The sequence below is a fragment of the Pteropus medius genome, unplaced genomic scaffold (assembly GCF_902729225.1).
Source record: "Pteropus medius unplaced genomic scaffold, Ma_sr-lr_union100, whole genome shotgun sequence".
In the NCBI taxonomy this organism is placed as follows: Eukaryota; Metazoa; Chordata; class Mammalia; order Chiroptera; family Pteropodidae; genus Pteropus; species Pteropus medius.
The window spans coordinates 1512463-1530412 of record NW_024350324.1 but is presented as its reverse complement, the minus strand read 5'-3'; the positions used below and the strand labels follow the sequence as shown (position 1 = coordinate 1530412).

General features: G+C 41.4%; 1 protein-coding gene across 1 annotated transcript; it reads right to left on the bottom strand.

The window, feature by feature from the left end:
• Window positions 1–8696: 8696 nt before the first annotated feature.
• ZNF556 (zinc finger protein 556) lies at window positions 8697–17677 on the bottom strand. The gene is made up of 4 exons (XM_039839184.1): window positions 17441–17677; window positions 11421–11547; window positions 10795–10978; window positions 8697–10395 (listed from the first exon to the last, which is right to left on the bottom strand). Exons 1-4 carry the CDS (start codon window positions 17441–17443, stop codon window positions 9693–9695), a joined length of 1017 nt encoding a protein of 338 aa, XP_039695118.1. The 5' UTR covers window positions 17444–17677; the 3' UTR covers window positions 8697–9692.
• Window positions 17678–17950: the final 273 nt, after the last annotated feature.

Sequence of the window (17950 nt, the reverse complement as noted above, 5' to 3'; positions counted from 1 at the left end):
AGTTTAGTCACACTTCTTATGATCATTTTGAACATTCCATGAGACTAATATTAATACAGTTAAGCTTAACTTTACAATTCTTCCTAGGACCGGTTCTATTCCTGATGGTGATCAGAGAAAAAGTCTATATTAAAATAGAGCCTGTGTGCAGTTACAGTCCTGGTTACAATTCAACAAGCATTTATTCATCACCATTGTACCAGATCTGTTCTATGTGCTGGAGATGTGATGATAAATACACACACACACACACACACACACACACACACACACACACACACACACACACACACCTGGGGATGTAATAAACTACTGACTATAGTTAATAATACTGTATTACATATTAAAAAGTTGCTAAGAGTAAATCTTAAAAGTTCTCAGAAAAAATTTTTGTAACTGTGTGGAAATGGATGTTAACTAGACTTATTCTGGTGATCATTTCACAGTATATACAAATATCAAATCATTATGTTGTACATCTGAAATGTTATGTGTCAATTATATCTCAAAATAAAGAATAATACTGTGATGCTCATTACAATTACTTCTAATTGATTTGGTATTGAAAGCCCTAGATAGCATGACAAAATAAGAAAAAGAAATTACAGGTATAAGGTTTGAAAAAGAAGAAATAAAATTTATTATTTGCAGCTGACATGGTAGTTTACACAGAAAACTACAGGTAAATTATTAGAAACAATATGAGGGTTAGGCTAGATGGCTGGTCATAAAATTAACGTATTTAAAAAGTCAGTTGTATTTTCATTATACTCTCAGCAAACAACTGGAAAACTTAAAGAGAAGGCACCACTGTAAATCAGAGAATACCAGAATGTAAATAAGTTCTCTAGAAAATGAGTAGCTTTCATTTCATTTATGTCAGAATCCTTATCGAATAGAATATACCACTGGTTGGAGCAATTTCTATAATGCAGGAGTCACCGCCCGGTATAGGTCTAACTTTTTTCCATTATAGTTATTTTTCAGGTTTTACCTGTGACATCCTTAAAGGACTATGTGAAAGAACCTTGTCCTTTTACGTCTTCTGTTGAAGACACTCTTTAGACCAATTCCCACCATTGATCTCACTTGATCCTACTCCACAGGTGGTGGTTATAGCCTTTTCCACTTACAGATGAAAAAGACAAATCTAAGAGAAGTAATTCAGCTAACCCGGGACCACAGACCCAATTCATAGGTTTGCCTGGATTTCAATACATTTTTATGAAGCCACACTGCATTCATAGATTACACATGGTCTTCAAGTATCAGACTGCTTGGCATTCCACTTAACATCTAAATATAAATTTAATATCGCTATTTACAATGTGTTAATGACCTCTTCTAACAAACTGGTTCGAGGGTGGAGAGGAGAGGTGTCACACCCAGCTATGGCCAAATAGCAGATCTCTCAGCCAAATCGCTTTCGTAGCGAAATAATCTGTAGGTTTTGAAGTGATATTATGCAGCAGCAAATAACAAATACTTCAGTATAAGTGACATGCACTCCCTCCATTCCAGGGAGACTACGATTGTATGAAGTATAAATCTGGTCCTGAATTTGAGATACTTGTATTTTTTTTAATTGTGGTAAAATACACCTAAAACTTACCCTCAACCATTTTTAAGTGTACAGTTCAGGGGCATTAAGTATATTCACATTGTTGCACAACCCTCACCAATATCCATCTCCAGAACTCTTTTCATCTTGTAAAACTGAAACCGCATGCCCATTTTTCCAGTGGTGGGACAAAGGTGTAATGGCCACCATAATGAGAAGGTGTCTTAAGACTGACAAACGAAGCAGGCAACTCCATAGAACATAGCGGAATTCATTATAAAGTAATTGACTTATGGGAAGCTTGGGCTGCAGCGAACAGAAGCCCCAGCAGTACATGCAGATAATTCTCTGCATGTACAGACCCATTACAGTATAACACAGTATACAGTATATACTATTTTTTAATAGTATAACTCGGGTACTAATGACTGAAAAGACAAAGGGACACGAATGCAGTAACATCAGAGGCCATTCCTCCTGGCGGTGTTGTGATAGATGGTTATTTACAACTAAGATAAATATCGCACATAACCAGTGTGATATTTATCTTAGTTGTCATACCATTCTGACCATTGCTAACAAATATATTTATGGCTACATATTAAAGAATGCAGAAAACCCTCAACTAGAAAGGCTTTGATATGCTTGCTAAGGACAGTGAAGCTGGTCAAAGGTCAATGCATGAAACTTAAAAATGAAATAAAATCTGGGGCACAGAGATGGAGTTGGTTTTGTTCACATCTACACCTATATGCCATTAAATAATAACTACCCACTGTCCCACCTCCACCCGCCTCTGGCAACTGAACACCATTCTTCTTTGTCTCTGTCTTTTTTTAACTGGCTATTTCACTGAGCATAATGTCCTCAAGGTTCATCCGTGCAGTAGCGCATGTCAGAGCTTCCTGCCTTCCTAAGGCTGAATAATAGTCCACTGTATGTGTAAACACCTTATTTACCCATCATCCATCGACAGATACTTGGGCTGCTTCCACCTTTTGGCTACTGTGGATAATATCACTATCAGTAGGGATGTACAAATATCTTTTTGAGTCCCTGCTTGCAATTCTTTTGGGTATATACTCAGAAGAGCAACTGCTGGATCACATGGTAATTCTATTTTTAAAATTTTGAGGAACCACCATATTGGTTTCCATGGCAATTGCACTATGTTATGTTCCCGCTCACAGTGCACAAGTGTTCCAATTTCTCCACATCCTCACCAACACTTGTTATTTTGTTTTCTTTTTTTATGTAGTAGCCATCCTAATGGGTGTGAGGTGGTTGAGACAGTTGAATTTTTAATCACTTTAAGAAACTTTTCTCCATCAACAAAATGAAAAGACAACCAACAAAATATTTGCAAGTCATGTATCTGATAAGGGGTTAACATTCAAAATATATAAAGAACTCACACAACTCAGCAAAAAAAAATTTTTTTTAATGGTCAGAAGAACTGAATAAACGTTTTTCCAAGGCAGACATCCAAATGGCCAACATTAGGTAATTATACACAGAACAGGAAACATATACAGAGATAAGATACACCACAGTCATACAGGGGATTCACAGACACTCCCACCTGAACAACTCAGTTACATGGACAAACTTAGCCAGACTTACTTGGCCCTGGAGACAGAATCACCTAGACTTTGGAACTTGGACATAAAGATACACACTCTCAGAGATCATGGATGCTAACAGACTACCATGACACACGAACACAGCCAAGCCCCTCTGCACCCTTTCCTGTTTTTATTTTCTCCTTAGGACTTATCACCATCCAATACACTTTATATTTTAATTGCATGTCCTTACTTTTCCCTTATAGAATTTCAGCGCCAAGAAGGCAGGGATATTTCCTCTGTTCTGAGCACAGCTAAATCAACAGCACCCAGTGCAAAGCCTGTTAATGTATGAGAAAATAAATGTTTATTGAAAGACCAGTGTACATACATACACACCCCATTTGTCTGAACTCATCGGCTCACATCCATTTGATCTGCCAAGGGTGAAGGGTTACTGTTCTCATTCCAAATAGTGCAGGGTGTCCACTGATTCTCCAAAGAATTCCCAAAGCATCCTTTGGCTGACCCGCTGGGAGAGGGGCATCACACTGTATGACTCATTGAGCACAAAAACCCTTCTGTACCCACCTTAGCCTTGCCTCTCCATAACCTGCAGGGAGGTGGGGCTGTCACCCGGCTATCATCCGAAAGACCCTAACATTCCTCAATACTTGAACTATGTCACAAGCTATGCTGCTTGCAGGAACTGAATAGGATACCCGACCACGAAATGAAGATGGCCAAGTGCAAAGACCAAGATGGCAATGGGGCATTGTGTGCAAAAAGGGCCATGGGCAAAAGAGCCAAGTGCAACAGAAGAACTATACATGCCTTAAAAAGAATTTAATCACTGCACGCCACAGTCTATAAATACAGTGGCTCCTTCTCAGTCTGGAGAAGGTGCCTTTAGAGCATGAGCTCACCCTTCTCCATTCCTTAATCACAGAATAAGGTTTCTTCTGCACTGCTTCACGGAACTCAGTCTGTTCTATTGGCAGGAATAGTACTGAGCATAAAGAACAGAGTTTGGGTCCCCAACTGGGAAGGGTCAGTAGTAGTGGAGTTACTGATACACGAAACAAGCATAAAAACTACACAAATTGACTAAATATTAAACCAGGCTGTATTCGGAGCCTTCTCTGAGCTGGCAGACACGGGAACCTGGCTGATCAGCACACGGCCAGACCACGCGACCGACAGGCCAACTCCTGCGGAGATCACTAATGACGACCTCCCGGGGCCTTTACCGCTGCACATCCACACCGGAAAGGAAAACAGATTCAAAGTGAATTCCTCGGAACCGGAGCCTGAGACCCGCGCCCCGCGCTAGGGTCAGAGGCACCACGTACTCTAGCTCTCACGGTTGTTTGGGTTTCTACCAGGAGTGGCCCCTCACTCCGTGACATCTCAGTGAATTCTGCTGGTACCTGTGCTTCCCACCAGCAGTCTGGTCTGAGCCGGTCTGTCCTGCCCTGCTCTCCCACTCCCGCCACGCTCCCTGACACGCTTTTCTAGGGTGTCTGCATCCTCATCCTTTGTTCCCGGCTGCGCGCCCACCGTCCGCCCCGCGGCTTTCACCATCTGTCCCGCACCTGCCACAACCCGCCAGCGGGAAGTTAAGGCCTCTTAAGCCGGAACACCTCGTCGTTGGGCGGCAGGCAGGCAATTTTCCGGACCAACAAGCCTACCGGAAACTGGTAGACAGGAGTGGCGGTGGGACCTCAGGGAGGTCTCCTCAGCATTTCCTGTCGCATCCTGACCTCCGCTGCACATTCACCAGCTCTTCAAAGACCTGCGGTCTCTGCTTCCGTCGGAAGTACGAATCTCCGCGGCGGGAGGCTGCGCCTGCGCACTCCAGCCAGGCCCGAATTCCCAGGGGTCTGTGCGGCACCGAGCCGTGCCTCTGCTTTGCATGCTGGGAGTAACCTGAACGGCGGGCTTCCGGCGTCTGAGCAGACGGTCCCTCTAAGTTACATTTCTCCCAGGGACTCGGGATCCACGGGGTGTTTCTCGCCCAGGAAATGAGCCTGGTGTGGGCAGGAAAGGCTCTGCAGAGTCTACCTGGAGCTGTTGGGGAGTTTGGAAACGAGGAAGCCGGAGGTGTTGACAGCGCGTGCGCAATTCCAGTCCCGCGGCTAGGCAGGAAGCGGACACAGGCGGGCATGAGTGCGCAGGCGCACTGCTGTGGCGCGGGCGATCTCCCTAGCTCCTCTCACACGTGTCAGGTGTTGAGACAGTGACGGATGGGAGTCAAGTGTGCCTGGCCAGGCATCCTGGTGTTTAGTTCATTTGGGAATGTGTTACCCTAAAAGAATGTGGATTACAGTGTCCCACTCTTTCCTCCAGACACTCGAATTGCAGCCATGTGGAATTTCTGCACAGAAATGGCAGGGCTCGAGGTATGGATCGCTAGTGAAGTTGGGCAGCAATAAAGGCCTGAACGGGGTTTGACCCGGAGATATCAGGTAGTCTGGGCTGAATTGCAGATGGAGCCAGGAGAGGACCTGGTGCGAATAGCTAAGTGTTAGGAAACCCCATCACCCCCACTTCCTTCCAGGAGGATCGCCTTTGGAACTCTCTGGAATTCCTTTGAAGTTTCAAACCACAGCATTGCCAGAGTTTTGGCCCCAGGAACATGGTGACAAATTGCTGATACTTTCTCACTTCTCTCAGGTAATGTGACTGAGGTGAGTGTATGTATGACCTTAGAGAGTATTTACTAGCTTCAGACGGGGTTCCAATAAAGGCCTGATGGGTCATGAGTCTTTGGGATGTGAAAAATGACCGTTGTTGCACACCTAAAAATCAAGGTCTGGGGTGGTTTAAATTTCTTTCGTTCATAAGAGGTATTCGTTTTCTACTAATTCACCTAAAAATAGTGAAGCTCACAAATGTAGGTGTAGTTCTATGAGTTTTCATAAATGCATACATGTGCCACCATAATCAGGATACAAAACACTGTATTGCCCAACAAAACAACTTCCTAGTGCCCATTTGTAGATACTTTCCCTCCACTCTTAAGTCATGACTTGTTCTAGTTCCCGATACCTTTGCTCTTTCCAGAATGTCATATAAATGTAGACTTTTAATTACTATTTTTGAAATTCGATGTGAAAGTTTGAAAATTGGGTAATTATACTTGGCCTCCGGAGTTGTTGATTTAACAGTTTCAACAGTACCCACTACAGATGATGGCACATATTAGGCCTTCAAAATAGATTGCATTGTCATTCTCATGTGCATAACTTAAGTAGGACTCTGTTCCTGTGCTTAACTTTTGTCATTTGTACACTGGGGAGGATATTTGGGAGAGGTGATCGAATGAGGTAATAGTAATTATGAAATGACACTAATCTCTGCAGTGCTATGAAAGCAAGAATTAATGTGGAACAAACAGACAAAGACTGGACTTTATTTGCCTTTTAATTAAACGCAAAGCTGTTATATTTTTCTCTTTTCTAACATTTAGTGGAAGTCTAAGCATATGGAAACAATACATGTGAAAAGCAAAATGGACATTTGGGGCGTTATGAAATATTAAAACGAGTTTACCCATTCTCCTATAAAAGAGCATTAAAATCTTCCTTGTTTGAGGATGTCTAAAAAATTGGGACATCACTCAAAATGATAGCCCATCTGCAGCTTATTTCAATTATTCTTTTGCCACTTATAGCTCTTGCCGTTGCTTTTATCAGGAAAACATAGTCAGCCTGCAAAGATATCATATGGAAAGGGCCAGGAGGGGTTAGAACTAGGAAGGTAAACACAAAGCTTCCTCAAAGTGTGGTTTTTGCAAAACAAATTTTGTCAGTCAAAATGCCAAATGTATAAGGCAATTTCAAATTTATTTGCAAGGATGTTAAACACAAATGCCCACACATCATGGTTCAAATTAATAAGACGCCTCTGGTCCCAGATAACAATGTCCAATCTCATAAACATATATGACATGCACTAAAATTTTAACCATTGAAAAAAATAAGGCTGAACGATGACTGTATCTTCATTTTCTATGGAAAAAATAACAGTTGACTCCATGAATGGAGAATCATTTCTGTATCACTGTCCACTACTTACTAATATCTTTGAACAGTTTTAGAAATGTTTAAGGTATATTAGATGGGTAAATAAAGATGAATTAATGATGATAACCTCAGTCATTGAGGCCTTCATTCTGCATTTTCTTTTATCCCCATCATTATGGTTTATATATTACTTCATTCTGCTTTGATATTAAATGTTTTCTTTTATCCCCATCATTATGGTTTATATATTACTTCATTCTGCTTTGATATTAAATGTTTTCTCAAGATCCTTTTATATCCTTTGCTAGACTTATTTAGTACTTAAATTGATTTTTAAAAACCATTATGTTCTTACTATTATGTTATATTAATAAAATTATAACTATAAGAAATAAAATTTATTAGGAAAATGCCTAAAGTTGTATGCACCTGGTAATATTAGCTCAGAATGTATAATGCTTAAATTCACCTAAGTTACAAAGCTGATCTGATAACTCGTAGTTACAGTATTTTAATATATCTTTTCAGTAAATTTAAAATAGAGATTGACATGTTAGTATACAACTTATTTGAAAACAGTTAATAGGATATTTCTCAGAAACACAGCTTTTGTTCAACCAAAAAAAAATACACATTTATTTCATCACACATAATCAGTCTTAATAATTGAACACATACCGAGGGATCATATTCAGCTCTGAGTAACAGAAACCCCACACAGCCTGCTAATGTCAGTAATGAGCTTATTTATCTCATAGAAGCTCCAGGTAAGGGCAGCCGCTCAACAATGCAGTAAAGAAATAGAGCACCATGTGTTCCTATGGCTGTCATTGCATCTGTTGTAGTGGAATCAGAAACGTAGAGATTTGAGACATGAAGAGCAGGAGGTGTTCACTATACAGATTAGACTTTACATATGGAAAGATATAGAGAAAAGTGGGGTCAAAGATAAGACAAACGCTTCAGAAGAAGGTTCATTCCCACAGTAGCCGTTCCAAGGACACGGCCTTGAGAGAGGAAGGTACACGAGACAAGATCAACAGCCATGACAACCTAATCAGTGGCCTGGTAGATAGCATAGGGTTGGCAGGAAAATGCAAAGTGTGAACATCTGACCGTAAAGGAGCATCCATGATGGCAAAGCTCGAAGGGAGGGATGTCTATGGAAGCCTATATCTCCAACAAGTGGTAGTCAACCAGATGGTATTTGTTTCGAGGACACTTTTGATTGGCAGGGCCAGCAATCAGAAAAATAAGCTGGAGACTGGTGTCCACAAAACCCCTATGCATCTGCCTTATCTCCCTGGATAGTGGTGGCTCGATAAACTGAATAATCACTTCTTCCAAATCTAATATAATTTGGAGTATTACAGAATTCTATTATGGGACCATATAAAGAAAATGTAGTTCCTAGCCTTACCTATGTTGCTATAATACAACCCAAGAGAACCATCCTCACTTCTAGATTTCTGTTTCTTCTTAATTCAAAGCTATTGTCCAATTCTCAACCTGAAGCAAGGACAAAGACCATACAGCAACAGATAAAGAGCTCATATGAAACTATATTCATTTAAGACCTTCGCATACTTACAAAGTTCTGCCAACTTACATGTTGATGAATTTGCTAGCCAGCAAAATGGAATAATGATCCTTTGACCAAAAAAAATTGCTGAGCATACATACCTTATGTAAGTAAAAAGTGTTAATATTAAAAATTGTAGGTTCTCAGAATAGTAAGGTGAAATATATGTAATGGGTTAAGTGATATCCAGTTTGGAACACACTGGGCCAGTAAAAACATTCCCCCCCAAAAAACAGTGCCATTACATTGGTCTAATGGCTCCATGCTTACAGAACAATAAAACATATGTATATAAAAATTAGGTTTAATTTAAAATGCAGTTCAAATTACTCAAGGCTGCATAACACTTCAAAATGAAAACAGAATAATTATTAACTATTTACAAGGAAAAACATACACTATATATCAAAATTCATATACTTGAGATGTACTTAGCGAATTCTCATTTTGATGCTTATTTGAAAAAAAATGGAAATTCATTTGCTAAGAGTCCACTTTAAGGATGAGGTACTGATCAAGGCAATACCATAGTTATAATTTCTATAAGACTTCTCTCCTGATATGAACTTCCTGGACTGTTACACATTAATTAATTTCCTTCAGAATGTCCCACATTACTTATATGTACAGGGTTCCTTTCCACTATGAGTTCTCACATGACATTGAAAGGATTTGAGACAACTGAAATTTTTTTCACATTTTTCACATTTATAAGGTTTCTCTCCAGTCTGCATTCTGACGTTTTTGGAAGGATGAGGGCCAATTGAAGGCTTTTTTCACATTACTTATATTTATGGGTCTCTCTCCAGAGTGCTTTCTGACATGTTTGTGCAAGGATGACAACCAACCAAATGTTTTCCCACATTCTTCGCATTTATATGGTTTCTCTCCAGTCTGCATTCTGACATTTTTGGAAGAATGAGGGCCAACTGAAGGCTTTCCAACATTGCTTACATTTATAGCTCTCCAGTGTGCATTCTGACATGTTTGTGTAAGGATGAAGGCCAACTGAATGCTTTCCCACATTGTTCACATGTATACGGTTTCTCTCCATTGTGAATTCTCACATGTCTTTGAAAGGATGTGAGCCAACAGTAGGCTTTCCCACACTGCTTACATTCATAGGGTTTCTCTCCAGTGTGCATTATCATATGTACTTGAAAGGATTTGGGACAACTGAACCCTTTCCCACATTGTTTACATTCATAAGGTCTCCCTCCAGTGTGCATCATCACATGTACTCGAAAGGACTTAGGACAACTGAAGGCTTTTCCACATTGCTTACATTTGTACGGCTTCTCTCCAGTGTGACTCCTTATATGTCCAGTGAGGGAATGGGAACGAATAAATGTTTTCCCACAAAGTTTACATGCATAGGGTTTCTCCCCACTGTGTGTTTTCACATGATTACTTAGGTATGAAGAACAACTAAAGGCTTTCCCACATTCCACACATTGATAGAGTTTGTGTCCAGTGTGACTTTTTTTGTGCCTCTTAAGGGATGAAGAATGCCTGAAGACTTTTCCACACTGACCGCATTCATACAGTTTTACTCCAGCAGGAGTCTTCTTGTGCAGCTTAAGACTTGGAATATGGCTGAAGGTTTCTTCATATTTATTACTTTTACTACTTTCACAGAATCTCTCTATCATATTTTTGCTAAAAAAGAAAAGCACATTATTAATGGTTTGTGTATTCATGATTTATTAATATTTATTAATGAGTACTGCGATTATATTTTTACCGCTTTCTGTGAAAATGGAAATTTTATGTCCGGTTTGAATTATTTCAAAGTGGAATAAACAAAATGTTTCAGAAGAGGGTTCAACCACAGCCCATTAGTACAATAATGTTTCTCGTGTTTGGAGTTCCCTGATAAATTGTTTGCAACTGAATTGTCTTTCAGTGTTTAAGTCACATTAATAAAAAATGGGAGGTTAAATTCTCTGTGAATAAATAAATTTAGAGCTAGTTTTATGTTTGTTTGTTTGTTTTTAATTTAATGAAATATTAAGATTCTCTACTAGGATACTGCTTTTCCTCCTAAGTACAACTCACCTCAAATGTCTCCCCTGGTTGTTGTGCTTATTTTCAGTACACTGGTCTTCCCAATTTTCTTCTAAAAGGGAGGTCCAAGAATCATTTTTGGTGAACCTCGCTATCTTCTGTTCATTGGATAATTTTTCTCCAAAAATATCCTTCTGGGAAGTGGACCCATTGGTTTTAAGTTGAATCTCATCAGCTGAAACAAAAAAGTGAACCAATCTTATAAGGAAGTCCCCTGTGAGCAAGGAAATACATTCAGTTTAGCCTTTTCAGGACTTCATTATTAACAGTCCCAAGAGGTCAAAATGGTAGGCAATTTAATACACACAGAAAACCCACAACAAGGTTTCAAATGACAAACCCCTCTGTGCTGACAATGTGACCCATGGATATACACCAACACTGATGACACTAAGTGACTCTACGTCTCTTAAACACGACAAAAAGATAAACACAGGTTAATTTGTAGATTTTTCTTGTCACAGAAGAATTATTAGATTCTAGGACCATAATGGCTGTGACCATGTCTGTCTTATTTACCAATGTATTTCCCTTCTACATTCCAAATCTGAAAATCTTAACGAGTAAGAAATTTTTATTCTCCAAATAACTAAGTGAAAGAAACATGCCATCCTTACCTACTGAAACCAGGTTCCTGAATGTTTCCAGCATCACATCTCTGTAGAGTTTCCTCTGAGCAGGGTTTAGCAAGGCCAACTCTTCCTGGGTGAAGTCCACGGCCACATCCTCAAAAACCACTGAGTCCTAAGACAAACCACATATATATAGGAGGATGAGTGACACGGACAACACAGGGCAAGTAGGCTCAATTCATAAAAAGTTCAAATAAGGTCCTATGGTCTCCCAGTGTCCATTCTCAGTTCCTGTGTCATAGTTTCAACAGCACCACTAACACACTGAACTCATCACTCTACATTTTTACTGTGACCCTCCTTGTCTGGTTTCTCTCTTTTTCAGAGTCTAGAATAGTCCAGAACACATTGGAAAAATGAGATAAATGGTATACAAATGAAACATATTTCCATTTTGTGACTCTCAATTCCTTGTGACAAAAGCTATTTCATAGCTTTCCCTATTGTCCACATCACTTTGCACTATATGAACCACAAGTTCAAACCCGGATAAAGTTTTAATAAATAAAAACACACTGGACAAAGTTCTAATAAGTAAAACCACACTGGACAAGGTTCTAATAAGTAAAACCACACTGAAGGACTAAAAGCTTTTCCTACTTACCCCTTCACCAACCACGAGTGGTCCAAGGGCCACTTTTTTAATGAAAATCCAACTTGCAACATGGGCCAGCAGACCCTATGTCTTGATGTACTCCAGGCCCTTAGAAGTAGACAGATTCAACTGGCTACATGAAGACATTTTTCTGGAGAAATGTTAATTTTAACTTATATGTGTATTACTTATGTCTTTTATTTATCACAGAATCAGTGGCTACTCTTTCTTCCTCTACATCCCATTCATTAGAGACAGAAGAGATATTGAGAAAGAGGAGGAAGGAGAAAGAAGATATGAGAACTTAGACTTTCCATAATCCCCACATTCACAATCCTTGGTATTGGTATGCACCAATTTTGAGTACACACACACATACACACACTGAAGTTATAAGGTGCCAGAACAGCTCTTTCCACTAGAAGCATAAAAGAATTACTCTGGGTCTCCCTAACCTTGAGGAACAGGCTAAGAGTCCCTATGAAAGAGACAGGAGGGATCCCTCACCCCTTTCACCATATGAGCACACAATGACACGGTGCCGGGTATGAAACAGGAAGAGAACTCTCACCAGAAAATGCTGGTGCTTTGATCTTGGACTTTCCTGCTTCCAGAACTGTGAGAAATAAATTTCTGTTGTCTATAAGCTACTATGTGGCATTTTTATAGCAACCTGTATGGCTCAGCTAACACACATAGCTAGAGGCTAGTATGATGGAAGCAAAGAGAAATTGGGAGTAACATTTGAGGATGCTGGAGAGTGATGGGAGGTGGGGCAAATCATCTTGTGGGGAGCTAGTCAACTCTGACACTGTGAGAAATGCTGAGCTACTTCATTCAGGCTTTTGCAAGAGGAGTGATCTCATCTGATAAGTTTAACGATCCATCAGATATACTGAGACTAGGCTGCAGGGGACAGATGTAGAGGCCAGGACACCTGCTAGAAGAGTAAAGCCATAACTAAGTGAGAAGAAGGTGGGTCAGCCCAGGTGGTCACATTGGAGTGTGCAGGGCAAGCACAGCAGAGCTAATACAGATTCCCGATGTTGGGGCAAGACAGAATGAGGGAAGTTGTGAATGCCTCTGATTATTTCACACAGCAAAAACTGGAATAACAGAGTTCCCACCACCTGAGATGTAGAAGGTAATATGTGGATTAGGTTCTTGGGGAGAGGATGAGGTGTTCACCATAGGGCATACTGAGATGGGAATGAGAATAAGACATCTAAGTGGATACATGTATAATAATGTTTTTAGGAGAACGGTCCACAATGGCAAAAATTTGAAAACACCCAAATAGCTACTAGCACTAGAGTTAATAAACAATAATGGTATATCCCTGCCAGTGAATATAAGAGAGCAATAAAAGTGAATGAACTGTTACTATTCCATGAAAGACCATGAAATAACTTTGAACTAAAGAAGCCTGACACAAATTAGCATGTATACTATGATGATATTTACATGCAATATAAAGCATTCATAACTAGAATATCTTTATTTAAGGCTGCATATACGGGTGTTAATAGTGTAAAGAAAAGTATGGATACTATCATCACATAATTCGGGGTATCGGTAAAATCTGGAGGCCGAGGAGGCCTACCCTTGGTAATCATTTCCAGTGGGGTGTCTGATGTCAGGCATTGTTCTAGATCTGGGGCTGGATTTTATTTAACAGGTGTTTATGTTTTATTACTTGCATGGACTGTACATAGATCTTATGTACTTTTCTGCATGTGTGTTATACTTTTTAATAAAATCTATAACCAATTAATATACCTGAAATCATCTTAAGAGTTATAGAAAACCATTTTATAATATTCCTGTCTCTAGTTATGAAATGCATGAAAAAAAACTCATAGCTTTTGGGAACAGATGGTAATATGCATAGCGCAATAAAGGGCATACCAAAAGAAGACCATTCAAAAAGAAACATATAAATGAAGTAAAGTGAATTGTTTTCTTCTACCAAAAAAAGGACAAACCTAGATTCCCATTACTTGACTCCTAGTCAACATTATACTACAGAAACAATCCAGTGTCACCTGAAAATAAACAAATGTACAAGAATTACAAAAGAATGAAAGCTTATCATTATGCATAGCACTAACCAGTGTGTGTAGGACCCTAAAAGAGCAAAGAGAACCATAAAATAAGATTTTTAGCAATATTCCAGAATACAAACACAATATAAAAAAAAAATCTATCTTTCTATTTACTAACAACAGAAAGTCGGTAAGCGAATGTTAAAAAGGTAACACAACTACATGACAGGACAGGGGCTCCGTGGACCTGCTCTCCAGTGAAACTGGTAAAACAGCTTCTTTTAAAACAACCACATTTAAAGTCTCTGGAAATAGTCCTAAGGGCATACAGTAAATGAAGAAACAGCTATGCAAGGGAGTCCCTGAAAATTCAGTAAGAAATGTGAGAGTCTGTGATATATGAGCCAGGACAACGCCCTGCTCGCTGGACTTTAGTTTCAGACTGGAGCCAAGGACACAGGCTCCCAGCTGGAGAAGGACGACATCAAGATTTCTCATTCCACTCCAGCTGCCTGTTACTGAGGTTAAGTTCCAGCAAGTGTAGTGGAGAGGTGGGTCTCCCTCCTTCTGCCCCACCTCCGAAGGCTCTGTGGTGGGTACAGGGCTGCGGAGATACTGGGAGACCTGAGTGCTCTTATTCTGCCTAATAAAATGGAGGTTCCACACCCAAGAGAGGCCAGCTGAGATGATCTCATGCCACTGCCCTTCCTCCACTGTATGCTCAGCTCCTGAAGTGGGGTGTCACTGGGAAAGAAGTGTGCCATTGTCCGCATCCCGTGCCAGTGCCCTGGCTCAGAGATTTTGACTGGAGGAAGAAGAGGGCTGTAAAGCAGGTAGTTCTTAGTCTCTTCCCAAAGCACTGTCTTCCCAAAGCAACAGAACATGGAGAAGTTCAAGCCTAAGGGTGCTCTCAACAACAGTGGAGGGTATGGTGAAGGACAACCGGGAGGAGATTCAAGATACTAGCAAAAATGCAGTCCACCTTGTTTGCAGGAGAGAAACAAGAAAAGAGACACGTGGAAAGAGCCCTCCTTGGGTCCAAACAAATACCAGACACGGGCCTGTGGAACTATCCTTCAAAAGAGTCTGAATTTGACTGGATTCGTCTGTAGAGCAATGTATTCATGATGGCATGCTCGAAACAATAGAGCAATATGCCTGCTCTGATTAATGGAGTTTAACAGCTTGAGATGGTTAAGGAAAGAAAATAAAAAAGCCCTGCCAGTACTACTGCCAACCCAGGGTGACTGTGGGCATACCTGGAGCCAAACTTCCCCGAGGAGGAACCAAGGCAGCTTAATACTGCGGGGACGCGGAGGTTGGGAGGAGGAGTTAAATAGCCTTGACTAGAATAATCCAGCCAGTCACCAAGCAAATACAAATAAACACCAATAACGACCTCCAGAGAAGAGGGGCCAGTACCCAAAGTCGCTACGATATATTATCTATAATGTCCAGTTCCCAGTAAAAAATAATTACAAGGTGTGCAAAGGAAAAGGAAATCATGACTCTTACAGCAGAATGATAATAAGCAGACAACAGAAGCTGTCTGTGAGAGTGGACAGAAATAAATTACAAATAAAATTTGTAATTTTATTTGTAGTTAAATAAAATTAATGTGAGAGTGAACAGAGAGTGAACAGATGTCAGATTTAATGGAAAACAGCTTCAAAGTAGCCATTATAAATATGTTCAGAGAATTAAAGGAAACCACGATTAAAGAAGTAAAGGAAGCCATGATGACAATGGTCCATCAAACAAAGAACCACACTAAAGAGACAGAGTTATTCGAGAACCAAATGAAAAGTTTGGAGTTGGAAAGCATAACAACTGAAATTTAAAAGTCACCAGCGGAACTGAAGAGTAGATTTGAACTTGTAGAAAAGAGAACTATAAATTATATTATTCCTTTCATATGAAATTTCCAGAATAAGAAAATCTATAGAGACAAGAAGTATATTAGTGGTAATTTATGGCTGCAGGGGCGGGGTGAGGGACAGAGGGTGAGAGCTACAGGATATAAAGTTTCTTTTGAGATAATGAAAATACTCAAAAATTGACACTGATGCTGGTTGCACATATCTGTAAATAAACAAACTACTGCATTGTGCATTTTAAATTGGTGAGTTGTACAATATGTGGATTATCTCAATAAAGCTTTTGTAAAAAGCTAACACATAAAAGATGATTCTAATGAAGGGTATAAAAGATTCTAATGGGGGAGAATTCAACTTCATTGGATAATATCAAAGCAGAATGAAATAAATGACATTTTGGTGAGTCTTTGTAATTCACCAATTAATATACCAAATAATTTTCGTGTGAAAATACATTCATTTTCTACAGCCATAACCAGAGAAAGATTTTCTCTCCTTCTCTCTGATTCGTTTTCCCAGTAGCATTTTCAAGGCTAAGCCCTGGAATTCCATTTGTCATCACCGAAAAGAAAACAACAGATGTGAGAAACAACCACAAAAGCTCCAGGAGAGAAAAAAGGCACAGAAGAATTTTTAACAAATGGAATGTAAGACTAGAGCATTTTTTAATTTCTGAAATTCACCTCTTCCTTGCTTCTTTAGAATTCTTTTATCTTATCTTTCAGTGTCTGTTAGTTAAATGTATTTTACATTTACTGAAAAATCCGAGGCTCGAATAACCAAATAAATCTTTTCAAGGTGACAAATCCAGGGAGGGGCAGTGCTGAACTGGACACAGACATAGATGACTCAAAGGGTCAAGCGCGGCCATCCTACCACGTGGGACACGCAGCCCCCACCACCTGTTCACTGAAATGCTCCCTGTACAAAGGGCACCGGCTGATGTCCCGCTGTGAGTCTCAAGCGCATGTGGCTTTGCAGGCGGCTGCCCCAGCTCACCGGGTGGGCTTTCCCTGTCCTCTGGGTTCGTTTCTCCCCCTTCGGGGGGCTCGAATCCCTCCTGTCTTTTCTCCTGAAAACCAGCATCCGGTCAGCAGACAACCGTGTCCCTCCAGGCAATGAGAACAGGGGTCGGGCTCAGTGAGGGACCGAGCACCGATCCCTCCAGCCCGGGCCCCGTGCAGGTCTCCCCACTGCCCCCGCCCCTGCAGCCTGTGCGCTGGGAGGAGCCGACCAGGGGCTGGCATCCCCCGACCCTCACCCCCGGGCGGGTGCAGCTGTGCGCGGCCGGGTCACCCCGGGCCGTCCTAAGACGCCGGAACCGTCGCAGGGCTGGACGGGACGCTGGGACCCCACCCCGCGGCTCACCGCAAACACTCGGGTCGCGACCCAAGGGACATAGGAGACCCCACCCGCAGCCGCCTCCGGCTGGTTCCATTCAGCTCGACCCGGTCCCTCCCGGTCCCGGCCCCGATACCTCGCACTCACCATCTCGCGTCCCAGCTCCAGGTTCTCACCTCGTCCTTCCCGCGGCCCCAGCAGGTTAGAGCGACCGAGAGCGACACCGGGGAACGCACCAGCAGGTGCGCCCGGGCGCGAGGGCTGCAGAGAAAGCTGTCTACCCGGCTGGGAGCGCGCCCACTACCAGATTGGACAGTGCTCCAGACACCCCGCCCCACGGGGACTCCAATTGGACGGTGCTCCCGGCCCCGCCCCAGCTCTCCCTCTGGGACAGTTAACCAACCCGAGCCAGCGCTCTTGGGTGGACAGTTTCCCACCAGTGGAACCACATGACTGACCTTTGGGGCCTGGCCAGACCCTGGACGTTTGCGTCCAAGCAGAACTAGCTCTGGGTCACCAGGCCGTACTTAGGTGTCTTCCGGAAGCTCAGTAGCACTTCCTGCGTCCAGATTTACTTTCCCCATGGAGCGACACCACCCTCCGGTCCCGAAAAGGAGGGCCACCCAGGCTGGGCTGGGACAGGAGGGTCTGGTGTCC

Bases quoted from the DNA above. Each gene is read 5' to 3' on its own strand.
- ZNF556 (XM_039839184.1), bottom strand. The intron at 10,979-11,420 runs GTAAGGATGGCA...TTTTTGTTTCAG, and splicing joins CAGGAACCTGGTTTCAGTAG to CTGATGAGATTCAACTTAAA. The intron at 10,396-10,794 runs GTGAGTTGTACT...TTTCTTTTTTAG, and splicing joins AACCAGGGGAGACATTTGAG to CAAAAATATGATAGAGAGAT.